Source organism: Mycteria americana, chromosome 7, assembly GCF_035582795.1.
Source record: "Mycteria americana isolate JAX WOST 10 ecotype Jacksonville Zoo and Gardens chromosome 7, USCA_MyAme_1.0, whole genome shotgun sequence".
Classification (NCBI taxonomy): Eukaryota; Metazoa; Chordata; class Aves; order Ciconiiformes; family Ciconiidae; genus Mycteria; species Mycteria americana.
Window position 1 is genome coordinate 6,997,593 of NC_134371.1, and position 16,881 is coordinate 7,014,473.

At 40.9% G+C, this 16,881-nt stretch overlaps 1 protein-coding gene across 8 annotated transcripts in view; it reads left to right on the top strand.

Moving 5' to 3' along the window:
* FNDC3B (fibronectin type III domain containing 3B) overlaps positions 1 to 16,881 on the top strand; it is a 215,611-nt gene that overhangs the window by 168,688 nt on the left and 30,042 nt on the right. For all 8 annotated transcript variants that reach the window (XM_075506878.1, XM_075506879.1, XM_075506880.1 and 5 more), the window contains 4 exons: positions 1,056 to 1,228; positions 3,485 to 3,598; positions 5,748 to 5,897; positions 9,735 to 10,015. In XM_075506878.1, the coding sequence (XP_075362993.1) occupies positions 1,056 to 1,228; positions 3,485 to 3,598; positions 5,748 to 5,897; positions 9,735 to 10,015 (718 nt within the window). The remainder of the gene's footprint in view (positions 1 to 1,055; positions 1,229 to 3,484; positions 3,599 to 5,747; positions 5,898 to 9,734; positions 10,016 to 16,881) is intronic.

A 16,881-nucleotide genomic window follows, 5' to 3' on the forward strand; every position in this document is an offset into this window, starting at 1 on the left:
GCATCCAAGATTCTTTGTGGCGTCATTCATTAAGCTAAATTCTAAAGCAATACCATTTCTAACTGACAAATATATCTCAACACCAGTATAAAAATTCACCTGTGCATCCAAGGTACCATGTTGTTTCCTGGAAGACTGTACGCCTTATGGTGGAGCACTGCTTTTCAGAACCCCAGGCATGTTGATTCTCTGGTACTGGCTTGTAATATAACATGCAAATATTATCAAATATGTGGTTTTCCTGGGGAAAAAGGTGCCCACAACAAAACAGATACAGGCATAGAAAACAAACTCAGTTTCCCAAAAAGCTGTTATTTCCAAGCGAAGCGTGGGGTTTAGATCATTGTAGAGAGATCTAGAATCTCACGAATGTTAGCAGTGTGACTAATAAAGTTTGGGGATCGCAGTTGTTCATACTTTATTGGGTGTTAATGAAGCTTTGTCAGAAATCCCATGTATAAGTAGTAGTTTTGGAGTGTACATGACCCACTTCAGCCTGTGCCCAGCCATAGCCAGCAGCCAAGATTGGGTCAGGCAGCCACCATGTGCCTCCTAATTTCTCTCTGTCCCAGAAAGGGTGTATTCAGCGCTAGTCCCATTCTTCGTGCAGCTTTCTATACCTTTTCTCCTGCCTCACTGACCAATTTTTTTTGCACACACCATCATCTTCGATATTGGGGGAAGGAAGCAGACTAGCTTTTTTTCATCCTTAGAAGAGGATGGTCACTACTATGTTCTGCTTAAAAAGTAGCTGGGCACCTCCTGGCATCAAACGCAGCTTCCCAGGGTGACAGATCATTGCCTTGGGGGAGCTGCTGCTCTTGCATGTGACGATCTGACCCGGTGAATGTTTAGGGCTAAGAGTTATTTTATTGATTTGCTTTAAAAATGTCAATCATGTACATGGATGAGATATTGCCCGTAAGGCATCTACCGAAGAGGAAAATCATCGTTGATTGTGTGTGTATATATATTTCTGTGGTATGTGAAGTAAAAAATTAATCTTCCTGGCATATGTCCTTATATTATTCATGAATTAGATGATTTCTTTCTAGATGTCCCTCCGTCAGAAAGTGGCTGTCCTGTCTCAGAGTACAGTGTAGAAATGACAGAACCTGAAGAAGTTGTTTCTGAAGTGTATCATGGGCCTGATCTGGAGTGCACCGTCAGCAACCTTCTTCCTGGAGCAACGTATCGGTTCAGAGTGAGAGCTTTGAACGATGGTGGGGTACGTGCAGCGTGCCGGAGCGTGCTTTGGCTTTTTCTCGCTGGAGGTGGTACTGTGCCTGAGATGGGAAATTCTGGAAAGTGATTGTGTTAGTGCTGCGGATCAGAAAGGTGAAGGGGAGATGGGCAAAAGAAAAGAGAGTGAGAAATGCTTAAAGGAACTTTTGAGGAAGAGCTGCAGTTTTGAATCTGGTACTCTTTTAAAAGGAGATTTCAGGCACTAATATGATTTGACTGGCCAAAATGTGCAAAATCCCTGCTAAAAGTCATATCTGCTTACAAGGAGGAATCTGTTTATTCCCCTTCCACTGCATTCCTTCTTTCTGTTTCAAATCTTAACTGTGTAAAAACAATTACTGAAATTTCACTCAGGTATTGATGTATTTTGAGGAAAGCTTGCTTTCTTAATGTTTGGGGTTTTGTGTTTTGTTTTGGTTTTTGGTTTTTTTTTTTAATTTGAAAAACATACATGCTTTATCGATTTGATGATTTTTTTTTTTTGTTATATGACTTCCTTGAAAGATGTGCCTTCCCAAATGCATCATAAATTCTATCTGATGACCATGGAGATCTGTTGACAGATCATGTTGATTCAGTGAGATTTGGGTTTGTTCTGCCTGCCTTTGTGAGAGCATCTTTCCGACTTTTTTTTTTTTTTACAAAGGCAGTCCCAGCAACAGTACATGCGTATTGATGTGTTTGTTCCCAGGAAATCTTGGTGACAAACATAACATAAAGGTTTAAAGTTATTCACTTACAGGGAGAAGTTCTGGTAAAACGTAACTTGAGTATTAGAAAAATATGCAAGACCGTTACTGTTTTGTCTTAAAAATAGCCACTATTTTATGTTTGTGAAAAATGAATTAAATACACTTGGAGACATTGGATTTGCTTGCTGGAATGAAAACAACTGCCTACCTGGTAGCTTTGGATGTATGATACCTTGACTTTTTTTTTCCCTTATTTTTTCTCTTTTTTTTCTTTTTTTTTCTTTTTTCTTTTTGACAAAACAGTGTTTAAAGGTTTAAAGTTGCAAAGCATTTCTGGTCCCACCCTTTGTTAAATGAGGGCCGGTTTTGGTTTGGTTGGGTGGTTTTTTTTACCAGATGCAAAATGGGGGGAGTTGTTCTTTACCAGATGCAAACACCTTTCTTCCTCCCATTCGGTAAAGAAAACAGCAGAAGTCAATAAATGAGATTTTTTGCAGTGTGCATTCTTTGTAATTCAAACACAGCGATCAGTGTTAGCCTTTCTCGATAGCACAGGTACTGACACATGTCTGTTGAGAGGTTTTCTGGGGTTCATAATTTCAGTGTTGTTCAGCCTTTGTGGTGGCTCATTTTTTTCATACTTGCTAGTATTGCATTCCAAAATAAGTAAATATCAGTGGTTTTCCTCTAATTGCTTCCAGCGAAGTTCCTTTGTTCTGGAGAATGATTTCTAATTAGCTTGGGGATGTACTGAACAAACTTCATTATCCCACTCAAGTGGCCTCAGAAGGCTATTTCCACTGTTATCTGTCTCCTGTCCTCACGCTGCTGGCTGAAGCCAGTTTTCCAGGCTCTTAGAATTTGTCTTTTCTTTTGCTAATATGCATTTAAATTATTCTTCTGCCAAGGGCTCAAAAGTTATCTGAGCAGGTGGCTGAGCTGCCTGTGGAGCTAAGCCATCCACGGTCTGCGCGCAGCGTGTGCCCCCTGCACGTTGAACGCTGCTGTTAGGCACCCAGGCTGGGCTCCATCATGTGCTATCCTTTCATAATTAGCAAGTGGCAGACATTTTATATAAAAGAAGCTGGATTTGAACTCCAGTATGTGCTTTACTGTTGCTGCGCTCCTCCTTGTATCCACGAGAAGCCAGTTATGCCAGGCTACGGCACAGACGTGCGAACACATTCCTTTAAGGTAAGGTAGAGGGACACAAACTGTCCCTCAGTTACTCTGTTGTTGAGTGCATGGTCTCACTCTTGGGTAAATTGGAGGTGGGTTACGCTTTCACGGGCACTCATCACTGCACAGGAGGGTTTACGTGCTGTCTGTTCGTACCTGAGCTTACCTCACATTTTAACTTTGCAATAATTTACGTGGTCCCATACTGAACTCTGATATTTGGTGTGGAGTGTCGGAAGCCCGGTCTATCTTTGAGAAAGTTTATTGCATTGAAAAAGTTTCTATGTGCTGTTCTTGAAAAGCCTTTGAGGAACGTGAGATGGGTATATTTCTATGTATTAATGTGCAGACACCTTGTTCCCCTCTAGTACGGGCCATATTCGGAAGCTACAGAAGTCACCACGGCAGCAGGACCGCCTGGCCAGTGCAGAGCACCTTCCCTCTCCTTTCTGTCTGACACACGTGTACTTGTAAGCTGGGAGGTAAGTCAGCTGCCCTGATTGTTTCATTTCCATCTTGCTTATCCAAACTAATATGTTCACTGCAAAACTTGAAAGCTAGCTCGAGAGCTATTCACTGGTTTGGAACTTTTTTTTGTGCGAGAAAACCATACGCAGGAACTCTTCTATTGTAGAAAATCATCTTCTCTACTTTTCTCTTTAAAGAATTGCATAAAGTTGATTATGAGTCATCCGGACCAGGATTCAGACACAAGACCTCCTATGCTGGCGTCAGATGATAGAGCGCTGGTTGGGTAGAAGTGCTCTCTGCAGGCTTTTAGCATGTCAGAGTGTCCTGGGGTGGAATTGTGAAGGCAAATATTTGATTTTAGCTGAAGTTGGAGTCTCTGATATGAAATTAACTCTGCACAAATGCTTACGGTGTACTTTTTTTTTTCCTCAAAAATTGTTTGTCTCTTCCCCAAATATTTACTTTTATTTTCATTTGTATACGTTCCTTCTCCATTCTCCAGGATCTTAGCCATTGGACTCTTATAATAAGTCTTAGCTGAAATGCTGAACGGTTGATTGGTGTAATTAAAAAAAAAAATTGTTATGTAATTAAGGCAGAAAAGAAAGGTTGTTGTCATAAATAAAGTTGTGAGACAGAGCGAAGGGGCTGTAATTCTGCCACGGACTTTCTTTGAAAGCCTAGCAGCCGTTCCAGCCCTGCGTCTGTTGGGTCCCTCCACAAAAGGATGTCCCTGTTGAGAAGGAACTTATTAATGTTCACGAGATGCTCAAATAAATTGATTGTGCTAACAACATATCTAGATACAAACGTAATCTGAGTTTAATTTTATAGTGAAACCGGTGCGTTTGGTGCAGTTTGGGGGTATTTGTTAGTATTTCTTGCAACGTTTTGTGACACTAAGCTAGAAGTGGCACTGAAGGTTTTGAATGTTACCTTTCAAATGAGTGTATGGACAGGCATTTGCTCTCCCCAACCATGAGCAAATGCAGCAGTGTTTCTAGTAGGCTCTGTATTTATATGCCGGATATATTTGTTTATTCTAGCTAAAAATGAAGCTGTGGAAGGAGTAATGTGGTTTGCAATGGTTATATTTTCTTTAAGAGTCTATCACTTTTTGGCTGATATGAATATGAAGGAAAAACAGTAGAGGGCTGTGGAGTTGTTTTGTCTGGCTAGGGAGCACACCGTGGTGCCCACTATGCCTTTTTTACGCATTGTTTTGAAACGCTGGCTTAGCAGTTCTGAGCGCTCCTACTAAACCAGCGGGATGCTCAGAGGCAGAGCTGGAGAAGCCCACGTGCACGGGCAGGGTGGTCATCGTGGCGTGCAGCGATGCTCTGGATCCTTTTACTGGAATTGAGACCTTGCGTGCCGCAATCACAAAGTCTTTGCTATATCCTAGACCGCACTTCTGCACGTAGAGCTTCCATTCCCCGAGCTGCTTCAGTCCACACAGTACAGCTCTAGGTAGTTCTGGTAAAAGTATTTTGTTTTGGGAACCGTGCTGTTACGCCTGCACTAGCTCATCTCCAGCAAATTCAGGTATTTATTCTGTGTTCTGACATCAAGATGATAAAGGGATTGCTGAGGACATATGGATCCCATAGGAGTCTTTTTGTGGACATTAACGTACCCAGGTCCACGCTCCCATGTCCCATACTGGGACCATTAGCTTGATGGGTGACTTCCACTGAAAACCTCGGACGAGCTCCTCGCTTGTTGAGGTTATTCTTTTCTCAGTAACATGAGTAACTACTTCAGGCTTGAAGGCTAGCTCTTCCAGAGCTGTGTTTTGACCACTCGACTAGACTACACTAGATTGATGCTTTTTTGTGTTCTCCGTGGTTGTGCTTCTGCCAAGCCAGTGGAGAGACAATTTATTCCTGAGTGTCCTGATGAGAAGCAAAGTAGCTGCGTACACTTTCTCATTTTCCTGCGTTTCTATCAGACAGTTTTTGTGCAGAATTGGCCTGTTTCGGTAACCTATTAGGGAATGCTAATTCAGCACATTGCCATTTGCAGCAGTAATGGTGTATTAATTTAAAAATAAGGTGGTGGTGGGTTTTTTTCCCCATGTACTTTATTCCTTACCCAGTGAAACACAGAGATCTGAAGTGCTCATTTCTGAATTGAACCACATAAATCCTTGTGTTGCAGAGTCCTGAATGTTCTGGTGCTGACATCTCTGAATACAGATTAGAGTGGGGAGAAGATGAGGAATCTCTACAACTTGCATATAGCGGCACAGAAACCTGTTTTGAAATAAGTGAATTGTCAGCGGCAGCGCATTACTGCTGTAGGCTACAGGTATGGAAGTTACGAGTTTTTGCATGCATTGCAATCTAAGATGTAAACAGAGTTTCCTTCTACTGTGTTTTTATTTTTATCATTAGCCACTATGAAGTTATGTGTTCTGTAAGTCAGAAGGAATGTACATTTACTTTAAATAATGCAGACTGTTGCTGTATAACTGAACAGTTTAGATTCTGCACAGATGAAAGTGGTGAACAAGGGAGTTGGTATAATCTTTAGCCCTCAAAAATGGCTCTCGTGTATCATGTGGTTTATTTTCAGTGAATAATGCTTTTAACAGCCACCTTGCCCTCTGATACTAAAACAAACGATAATGTTTTAGACAATTTCCAAAAAAATTAATTTTTTCTCAGTAATGAGAGGTAAACAATGTCTACCTCCCAACTGGATGTTGAAGATTCCCCTAGCTTCAATAATAAACTCCAACATCTGTTTCATTTATCAAATAAAGAGAACCAGCTGAGTAGATTCCTATGTATGTAGGAGATGGTAGCTGCCAGAAAGCGAGTCCTCATCTTCACCATTTTGTCCCTTAGGTTTGTAAGATTGGATCTCATATAGGGTCTCTATATGATTTCTTTTTCTCTGATCTCTTTCTCTGCTGTTATTTTCAGTAAAAAGTAACAGTTAAAACATATTTCTTATATATATATATGTATATGAAAATAAAAATACACCACTTTTTCTCCTTTATGTCCACTGAAAAATAAAGGGAAAGTAAAGTAAGTGGGAGTGAAGTAAAAATATTTTTGCCCAAGCTATTCTTCCACAAGATTTATTTGTATGTTAAGACAGAATACCACCAGTAAATCCGACCAAAAGTTCATGTACCCACCCAGCTGGCAATGTGTGGACCACCCAGGGTCGTTCCTTTGATCAAGGACAACATGCTTCTGTCGAGTGTTTCCTCTTTACTTTTTTTTTTAAACAGGACATTGAAATTTTTTTAACTTTTTTTTTTTTTTTTAATGAAGTAGCTTTCGAGCAGCTGGCCAGCAGCCAAGGAGCTAGGGCCCCACACCTCTGGGTACACTCAACTGTATTTTCTGACGTGGTCATAGCTGGCCCTGTACCGTGCGCTGGCACTGCTGGGGAAGGCGAGTTGAAAGGGCACGTGTGAGTGGCTTGCAAGCGTGAGCCAGAGACGTGCCTCTTGTTTGCGCAGGAGGGAAGGCATTCAGCGTCCGCTGGGCAGGGAGGAGACCGTGAGACCGCTCCTGCGGTGAGCGGCGGGGAGCTCAAGGAGATTTCAGTGTTAAAAATGGAAACAGCCAGCTGTATAGCATCTTTGCTTTCGAGCGGGCGTTCATTTTAAATTACCTGCCACAAAAATGTCGCACAAATCTACCCAGTTTTTAACACAGCCGATACAATTTGATCCATAGGCAGAAGTTAAGTGAAATGCACAACAGCACTACGAGATTTTATTGAGTCCATCAGTGACCCATGCGTTACTTTCTAGAGGGCTTCATCCTCTAGATCTGATCTGTGTATTATATGGAGAAGAATTTGTTATAAGATACACTGGAACATTTAAACAATTAAAAAAGAATAGTAAAGTGTGTGTAGCAGATGAAGGAAAGTGAAATAGTTGCAGAAATTTTGATTATTTTTTTTTTTTTTTTTTTAAATAAGAAGGGGAGAATAATAGCTGCTTTTCTTATCCGTTAGCAGCTTTAACAGAAAAATCTTTCTTTTACTTTTTAAAAATAGAGATTCCCCAAACCACATTCGCTCTGCGTTCTAATAAACGCACAGTATTGCCATCTCAATCTACAGTAACTCAATAAAAAGAGAGAATTGAGGAATCAGGCATATATAACTGCAGGGCAGACAATTTGTCTTCACTGTTGCTCAACTTTTTTCTTGTAATGAATATTCCTGAAAACAATTGTGGCTTCTGCAAAGGGAAATACTGTGTCACTGGGGGGCGCGGGGAATTATCTAGGAAGCAAAGAACTGAATTCCCATCAGTTATGATGATGAGATTGTCCAATAAAGCAGTTAAAAGCACCGCTAAAAATAAATTGCTTGGAGCAAGATACAGATTGCCAAACACTGGTTTAGAGGCAAGACAAATCATATCATTGGCAGACCACAAAACAAGGCTCACTTCTAACAGCTTTAGGAACGCTTCACTAAATAGAAGATGTCCCTGGAGCAGGATTTCTTTTGAAGGGCTTTTTAAATGCTGACAAATCTAACTTTATTATCTCTTTCTTCAATTGAACAAAACGCCTCCTGGAAAAACAGAACATGGCTTTGTGCTTGTATTATGCATAGCAGAAATAAGTTATTCACTACAGTTAAGCATAGATAAGAAATCAAGCAATTGTTTGATGTGTCCTTTCCTTGCCATCGTAGTCCTACTGGCAACACTGTAAACCCGGGTTTTCTAATTAATTGTAATCTGGCAGGAGACTCTGGGCTCATTTTTCCAAACGCAAAGGAAATGCGGGTGGTGGATGATGCTGGGCAAGGTCAAAAGCTGCTTTTGAAGGTCTGGACCTTCTGGACCTCCTGTATCTCAGCCTGCACCATAATATGCTATCATAAGCTCTCCATGTACCTTGTGGGCTAGCGGCATGCTGGGCTGTATCAGGAGGAACCCAGCTAGCAGATCAAGGGAGGGTGGTATTGCCCATTACACACCGTTCATGAGAACCTGGAATACTGTGTCCGGTTTTGCTCCAGACAGAGGTTGAAATAGAGATGTTCAGATGAGATATAAAGAAAAAAGTTATCACCGTGTGGGCAATTAAGGATTGTAACAGTGGTCCAGAGCAGCTGTGCAATCTCCATCCTTGGAATCTTTCAAGACCCAGCTGGACAAAAGCCTGAGCAACCTGGTCTGTATTGAGCTTTGACGCTGCTTGGAGTAGCAGGTTGGACAAGATGTGTCCCAGGGTCCCTTCCAGCCTGCATGGTTCTGTGATTGTGTGCACAGGAGCTTGGAGGTAACGTTAGTCATTTCCTAGGCCGTTCCAGTGCAACGTGTACAGCGTTTGCCACTGACTGAGCACCAACTGATAAAAAACCAGGTGTGTACAGTTGTGCAATGTTGCGCTGGCAAAGACAACAGCCTCTCTAATTAATGAGCAGAAGCGGGCCAGATTTTGTAACTTGGTTTCCACTGGGATCCTGGATGAGGAGCTCAGTAATTGGTTGCTGTCCTCTCTTGTGGAAAATACTGAGCTATGTGCGTTGGTGGTGGTTCGCTAGTGGTTTGTGACTTCTGGGGAAATCTAAGTCATAGACTTAATGCCGTGCTGAGTTCCTATATTCTCACATCAGAAATGAAATTAGCTATCCATTCTCCGAGTTAGGAACCAGTGTAGCTCTCAGCAAGTCAAATGCCCCTTGTGTTTAGGGGTACTCTGCTTGCCGAAAGCGTCTGATGTTGCACTCCGCAGTGTACTGAGGATTTTATACAGGGTGGCTCAACAATTTCGGGTGGCCGATTTGCTGAACAACGTGATGTCACCTGTCACTGACAGCATGACTGTGACATTTTCCCTTACTAAACAAAGTTTGCTGCTGATAAAAAGGTTACCGTTAAGTTTGATTGAATAGCTATTAGGAAAAAGAGAAATATTCTCAAATTTATTTGAAAGATACTCCTGAGTAACAAAGGAAGATATTAATTGCTCTAGTATAGGACTCGTACAGGGTATGAGTCATGCTTTAGAGAATAAGCCAGCGGTGTATATCCTCTGAAGAATCCATGCAACTCTTCCGGACTGCACAGTTCACTGTCATGAACTCGATAGACGTGTGAAAGAGAACATTTATCCTGTTAAAATGATTTTTTTTTTTTTTTTTAACACACAGGCTATTAACCAGGCAGGAGCTGGACCCTACAGTGAGCTGGTAACCTGCAGGATCCCCGCATCTGTGCCTGACGCTGTCTCTACCCTCTCGGTGCTGGAGGATGAGCACATGGATGCCTATCAACTCTCACCCTCGGTGTGCCTTGTACTGAACTGGGAAGAACCATGCAATAACGGAGCTGAGATTACGTCATACAACATTGACCTGGGGGACATCAGCATTCCAGTAGGAAATGTTACAAGTTACGTTATCGATGATTTGCTTCCAGAAACCTCATACCGGTGAGTACAATTTTTTTGATGTGGTACAGAGCACTCGGGATGAGATCACACAGCTTAATTTTACATAGGAAACATTTTATGGCATGTAGAGTGAGTAAGGGAAAAAAAAATGCCGACAACCCAAGCATCCAACCCCAGGGAGCATGGAAATCTGTAATAATTCCTTTCTGGAATGGATTGTGGTAGTTCATGTTGAAATATTGCTTTCTCCCCGCCCTTTTCCTCTTTCTCCTCTCCTGGCATTATCTCTGACCTTTTCTTCTTTTTAAGTTGCTCTGCTTAAGGTAAGGTTACGCTGGTAGGTAAATGAATTTAAAAAATGGGAAATAACTAAAATTACAATGCGACATCTCCTGTTTTTTCAGATGCTTAGCAGTACTATTCCAGGGGTTTATATTATTAACTGTATTGATCCCTGTGAGGAGATAGCAATTTGCATGCAATGAACTTTTATTTGTATAGCTACAGCTATTTTTTGTTTCTAGCATATGGAGATTAATTAAAAGATAATCTGAATTTAAAAACAATTTCTTTATATTGCTTCAGAGTCTAAATTTCTAAGTGAAATAATAAGATCATTTTATTATTATTTTAATGTTCAGGCTTATATGTTTGTTCCCTAATTGCTAATTAAAAAAAAAAAAAAAAAGGTTCCATGCAGGCAATGAACAGCAATACAGCAGAAGATGTGACAAAAGAAATTCTGTAATTCTATTTTAAGCACTGTTCTAATAAAAACTGAAATCTGATTGCACAGTTGTAAAATTAGACATGGCACAGACCTTCTGTAATATTTTTCTTTTTTTCTTTGTATTCAAGGTCACAATCCTACAGGTCTTGTCGAGTTTAAACGAAATGTTCATTTCTCAAATTTTATCATGTACCCAAAAAAGAGAACTTCTTGCAGCAACTATACAAATACGTATACTAGGAGTTATTTAAAGCAAGGAAGATATATTGCTTGCAGCGCCTGGTACAGTGGTTCCTGATCTTTGCCTAGGATATCTAGGTTTTAAAACCATGTAATAAAAAATAAAGGTGTAGATTTATTGAAAATATATATATATCCCTCTGGCAATCTGAAAAAAGAAGGCGAAGTAGGAATTTGGTGATTCAGAACCCCTCCGTTCCAGATCACTCATATAAATCCAGGAAATGTGGCTACGTTACCGCTGTCCCCAGTTCTTCAGTGACTTGTAATGCTGTGATCCTTTTTGGCAAAGGCAGTAATGAAGTATAAGCTTTTTCTTGTCTTCTACTGTGTTTATTTAAGATCCTAGTTTTGTGGTCAATTTAAGCTAGCGTTGCTGTCAAAGGAAGCCTCTTCTTCCCTCCTTGTGTTGTCCCCTCTTTTGTGCCAGCAAAGTTCTTTCACACCATTCCAGACTGGGAAAACTGGTCTTGTTGAAAACGAACCATATTTTTTACCTTGTAAATGGGTAGAGAGAAAGGAAAGCCAGCATGTCTTCTAGCAGACATGCTGGCCTAAGCTAGTTTAAGGTATTTGTGAAAATACTGCACATGAGTAAAGCTGCTCAAGAGTTTGAGCCAATTCAGGCTGCTCTTGTCATGCTTCTGACCTCCCTCCATCTCCATGTTCTCCCGCGTTCCTCACTCTCTGCCTTGCATCAGCACTGGTGCTTATGTGATCTTACGCTAAGCCAGACCAGGGAACCCAGCTGATTGAAGACTAATCAAAAACCTGATAAAACTAATAAGAAGTTGAAGAGTTTGTCTATTGAGTGGCTACCCAGCTGTGGAACTGCATCATCTTTTGGGCAGTCTTGTACTCCCTGGTTTCTCCGCATGTTCAATCAAGAGTCAGAACAGCTAAAGCAAAATGAGAGCTTTAAGCAACGCAGTCAAGACAGCCAGAATGGACTATCTAAATTCTTCACTGAAGTCGTCTTCTTCAGTCTCTTTTTTACCTGGTTCTTGGTTGTCTACAGCTTCCTTTAGGGAAATGTCCTTGTCTTCAAGGCCTGGAAATGGAGATACGGAATGAAAGGATGGGCAGGACGTTACTCTTCTTTATAATCGCGCTGCAGTCTTGTCCATGAAGCTCTTACTCCTGCTGCCATGAAAAGTGTTGTCACACTGAGATCATACTGGATTTTTTGTTTCTTCTTTTGCATTCTTAACTTCGTTATTTTGTAAAAAGCACCATATTAAATAATGTCTTTTCAGTCATGGAGTCTGCTTGTCTCTGATCCAAATGAAAAGGCTAAAGCACAAGCATTAACTGCAACTCTTCTAAATATTGTTGTAAGACTAAGTTCCTACCAAAAAGAAAAATTATTGTGAAGAGCACAAGCCAGTGGATGACTAACCAGAAGTCATAATATATGAAAGCTCTTTTCTTTACTAAAACAAGAGGAAGAAACCTCCAACTCTTGCATCGCATGCCTGTCAGGGAAGACAAGTGACTGCAGCCGAGTGGCAAAAGCACCTCATCTATAGTTTGAGGTATTTTTCTGCTAATGAAAATATACATGTCAAAGGGTTTTTGCTATCGATCGTTAACTCTTTCACTGATATTTCTTCTTCAAGCCTATCTTGACACCTGTCTTTCGTCAGGGAACATCTGTGCCCTGATAAATGTATGCGTAAGAAACACGTTTATCAAGCTGTATGCTAAGAGGTGGTGGGTTTTTTGCCCTCCCTGTTTTAATCAGAAGAGTGTTTCAGAACATCACTGATCTCGTTCTCTAAATTTGTTCACCAGTGGTTTTTCTTTCTGTGTCAACTTTAGCTCAACTAGCTTTTCTCTCTCTCAAGTGTTTATTCCTTGCTGTGTTTAAAAGCAGTGAACGTGTTTTCTTCCAGGCCTTGTTTTTCCTAGACTACACAAGCCAAACACTACTGTGTTTGAGACCCTGAACTCTCTTGCCAAAGCTTCAGCAGAATTTGAAGTAAATCAGCAAAGGGCTTATATGTTTTAGTTGCGTTGGAATTTCACTGTCGATGTTTTTGTGGGAACACGAAATTGAAAGCAAATCTTGGTTATTATGAATCCACCAAGTCCAAAATTGGAAAGGAACGTTGTTTTGCATAGCGGTATGATTCTAACAGCGTGTCTATGGGTGTCCACCCCGTTGGACTTGGTAGCTTAGGTCTGGCGTTGCTCTGCTGCTTCCAGCTTCTGTGTGGGAATGGCCATACCTGAGCAACTCAAGTATACACTGAGCAAACTCCAGGCTCTTTGTGGAGGTGGGCTCAAGCTGACAAGTTTGATGGTTTCTGTGTCTTAGTAGCAAATCCAGCCAGCATGCCCCAAGAAGGATTTGCATCCCAAAATATATTCAGGGCAGGAGGAGCTGGGGCATGCTTCTGCCGTGCTGCTAATAGCCAGCGTAGGGCTGATTTCAAGAGGACTTCTCCAATATCGGACACAGACCGGCGTTCCTGTTGCAAAAAGCAGATGCCTCGTAAAAGCACTATGTAAACATCGTTGCTGGTGAGCAACTGCAGAAATATGTCTGAGAGTTCTGCAGTCTTTCCGTTTTATTGACATAGCCATGAAGCTCGGGAAGCTCTGATTATAGGGTAATAATACGTGGACTGGTTTTCTGTGAACTGATGTAACTAGAAGTGAGTTAATAAATATTCCACAATAAATAAGTATTCAACAGTAATAGAAACACCGATTTTCTGTTACACTCTGTTGTCAAGCTTCGCTCAATGCTTTCCATAGAAATTGTGCTGTGCTGTTGAGATACTTCACTGCCAAACAACTTCTGATTTTAAGAATGCTTATTTTCTTCTGAAGTTACATAGTTTACAGAAATACATAGTAGCCTTATTAAATTTTAATAGCAACACTTAATTTTAATTTGATTTAGGAATAAAAATTCTAGACATTTTAAATTTCTAAACTGTATCGAGGAAAAGATCTTCCAAGATGAAGAGAGAAAAACGCACATGGATGCTGAAGTTAGCAATGCTTAAGTGGGTTATAAAACAAAATTTATGCTTCAGAGTGTAAAACTAAGTCTTATTCCGGGCCCAGAAGAGTGCAGTCTGAGTGGGGATCTGTGGGGCTGGCTTGTCCTGGGGGCTGTGTAGGGTTACTCGCCCCTACGTTCCGGCTGCTGCTGATGGGAGAGCACGCTGCTTCTCCTCCCTTTTGAAGTCCGTGGCATTTTAACTCCCACAGGTTTCCACAGGGGCGTGTATTGCGACTGGTGGCATTCCGCTTATGGGAACTAGCGAATCAAACTCTTCTCATGTCAGACTCTTAAGATTAATTCAAAAGTGATTTTTCAGTTTGTTGGGATACTATACAAAGGATTTTGGACCAATCCGAAAATAGCATCCTGTTTAGTCTGTTTATTTTCCTGGGTCAAGAATGTTACAAGATAGTCTGTTAAAGATCTTCTAGTGGTTTCTAAATTTGCCTAGTCTGATTTATTTTTTTCTAAATGTTTAAAAGATGCAGTGGGAAAATGTGAGAATGAATACAAATATTATTGGTCCAGGGTCTGCAGAAGTAGGTACTATCCCTAAATATAGGCTTTACATTTTCAAAAAATTTACTTTCAAATTGTGGTTGTCAGATTTTAAAACCACCTTTCCAAGACAGTGTTTGGGGTATTTTAACTTAGAAACCATTAGTGAAAAAGTTGAAAGGCATTCAGGAAGTGGTTTTATTGCAAGTATTTCTACATGTCTATATACGACTTTTACGCAAAAATAAAGAATTGATTTTTTTCGCAGTATCAGTTCTGTAAACAGTAATCGGTTTCCACTTAATTGTGGAAGTTCTCTTCCCCGCTATGGCTGTGCCACCCAGCTGGAGGAGCTCAGTGTTGCCGACTGGGGCAGGGACATGAGAAAGCACCTGAGCTGGAGCAAAGATGCTGCCGTACGAGGTGTTGTCCCATCACCATGTGCTCTCCCTCCTCCTCCAGATGGTCCTTCTTTCTCTCCTTGCTTTTTCCCTTCTTCCTTCTCCCCTTCCCTGCGGACATTTCCAAGGCCTGATACCCGTTGAGGAGGCGCTGCTGTGGTTCAGAGGGAGGTGGGAGCTGGGTCTGGGTTACAGTGCCATGTGCGCAGGAAACCAAAACTGGTTGGTTGTGCGCGTCTGGCAAAGCTCAGGACCTGGGAATGTTGGTGGCAATTTACAAAGAGTTTTATGGTGGTGCAATCAGCAGAAAAAGGGTGGCCATATCCAGCCGCGTTAGAGTCAACTAAATCAATTCCTGCTTTCCCAGTATCATCATTCATCTGGAAAGATGCCTGTCTCTATTTTAAGGCTTAAGAATTTCCATCAGTCTTACTGTGCTCCAAAGTCAGAAGGGGGAGGGGGTGTGCATATTTGTGTGCGTCAGAAGGTGGGAGCAAGAACACCATGCAGCAGGTGAAAGGAGGGACAGCAAATGAGGGAAGAGGAGGAGACACATTTTTACCTTGTGCAAATACCTGGTGAAGGGAAGGCAAGTAAATGCAGATGTATGTTCATGCGCGTACCTAAAAAGCACATCTATCAGCTTCTGCTTAAGAAATGTGATGTGATATTTGAGAGAGATTCGTTTCAATCACTGCTTGTTTTCAAGTGTGGTAGCTGCCATTTGGAAATGAGTTAAAGTTATGATGCTTGAGGACAGGAGAGGCTTTGTTGTTGCTGGGACTTTGGATAATACAAAATAAAACCAGAAGAAAATGCTATGTGCTCTAGAGCGTGTTGCTGTAATCAATCTACAAAAAAGTAGTAGCATTTTGTAATGTAGCTGTTACTGTTTATGTGCAATATGCTAATGGATAACTTGCCAGAATCCAGTGAAAATTCAGGCAGTTTTCACTTTTTTTTTTTTTTTTTTTTAAACTGGAAAGACCATTAAATATTAATGTAATGACTCTTCAATCTGAAGCAAACCAGTAACATAACATGAAATAAGATCAATGCCTATATTAATTACGCTTCTTAAGATACTAGAAAAGCCTTTTGTTCTTTTTATGTCAAATGCTTGTATGCAGCAGTTGAAGAGGAGGCTCCCACTACATCTTTCTTCATACCATCCACCTTTTGGGAGGCAGAGGATGCAATCATCGTTGTATAGTGTTGTAAGGTGGTCAGGATGCATTTCCTGAAACCAGAAAGAAGGTTAAAAGGAAAATGCAGCTCCACGCCAAGCAATACTTTACCCTTGTTAATGGCTAGGTCAATAAGCAAAGGTTTAACCACACATTTACACATGACTGTGTAAACACAGTGCATTCTTACAGTGTACAATTATTTTAGCTGCCTAATCAGTAGATAAGGCTCTATTATTTTGCAATATGTTTATTAATAATGTAACCCTTTTTATTCTTGAAACTGCTGAAAATATGGGTTTGGGTTTTTTTTTTAATGGGGAGTATTGTTCTCTGGAGTGTTTTTCCCTCTCCCTTTAACTCTACCTAATCTTTTTCTAATGGTAGAGTTGAAAACTTGCTGTTCAAAGCAAAGTAATTTTTCATATGTTGTTTACATGAACTTACATCACTTTATGTACTTCAATCAAAATAAGTAGCTATGCCAACCAAAGACAGTTCTATTTATCTTCTGCTTTCTCTGAAGCAGGCAGTCGTAGGGGTATACCAGGTTCTGCTCTTCTGCCTTCTCCCCCTACCACCTTCCCCAGGGACTTCTGGCTTCTTGGTGGCTGATAGTTTTGAGAAGAAGCAACGCTTGTAGAGAGTCTTTTCCCATGAGAAAATACTAGGCTGCTGTGCACAGGATTTCCAAAGTAAATGGCATCTGTCCAGCTATCTAAACTAGACTGAACTATCTAAAAAAACTAATTAGTTTGCCCCTTCTGTTTTCTCTTATTTTCACTTTGATGTAACAAACTTCTAAAACCTTTCAGGCTGGTCTGTACCAA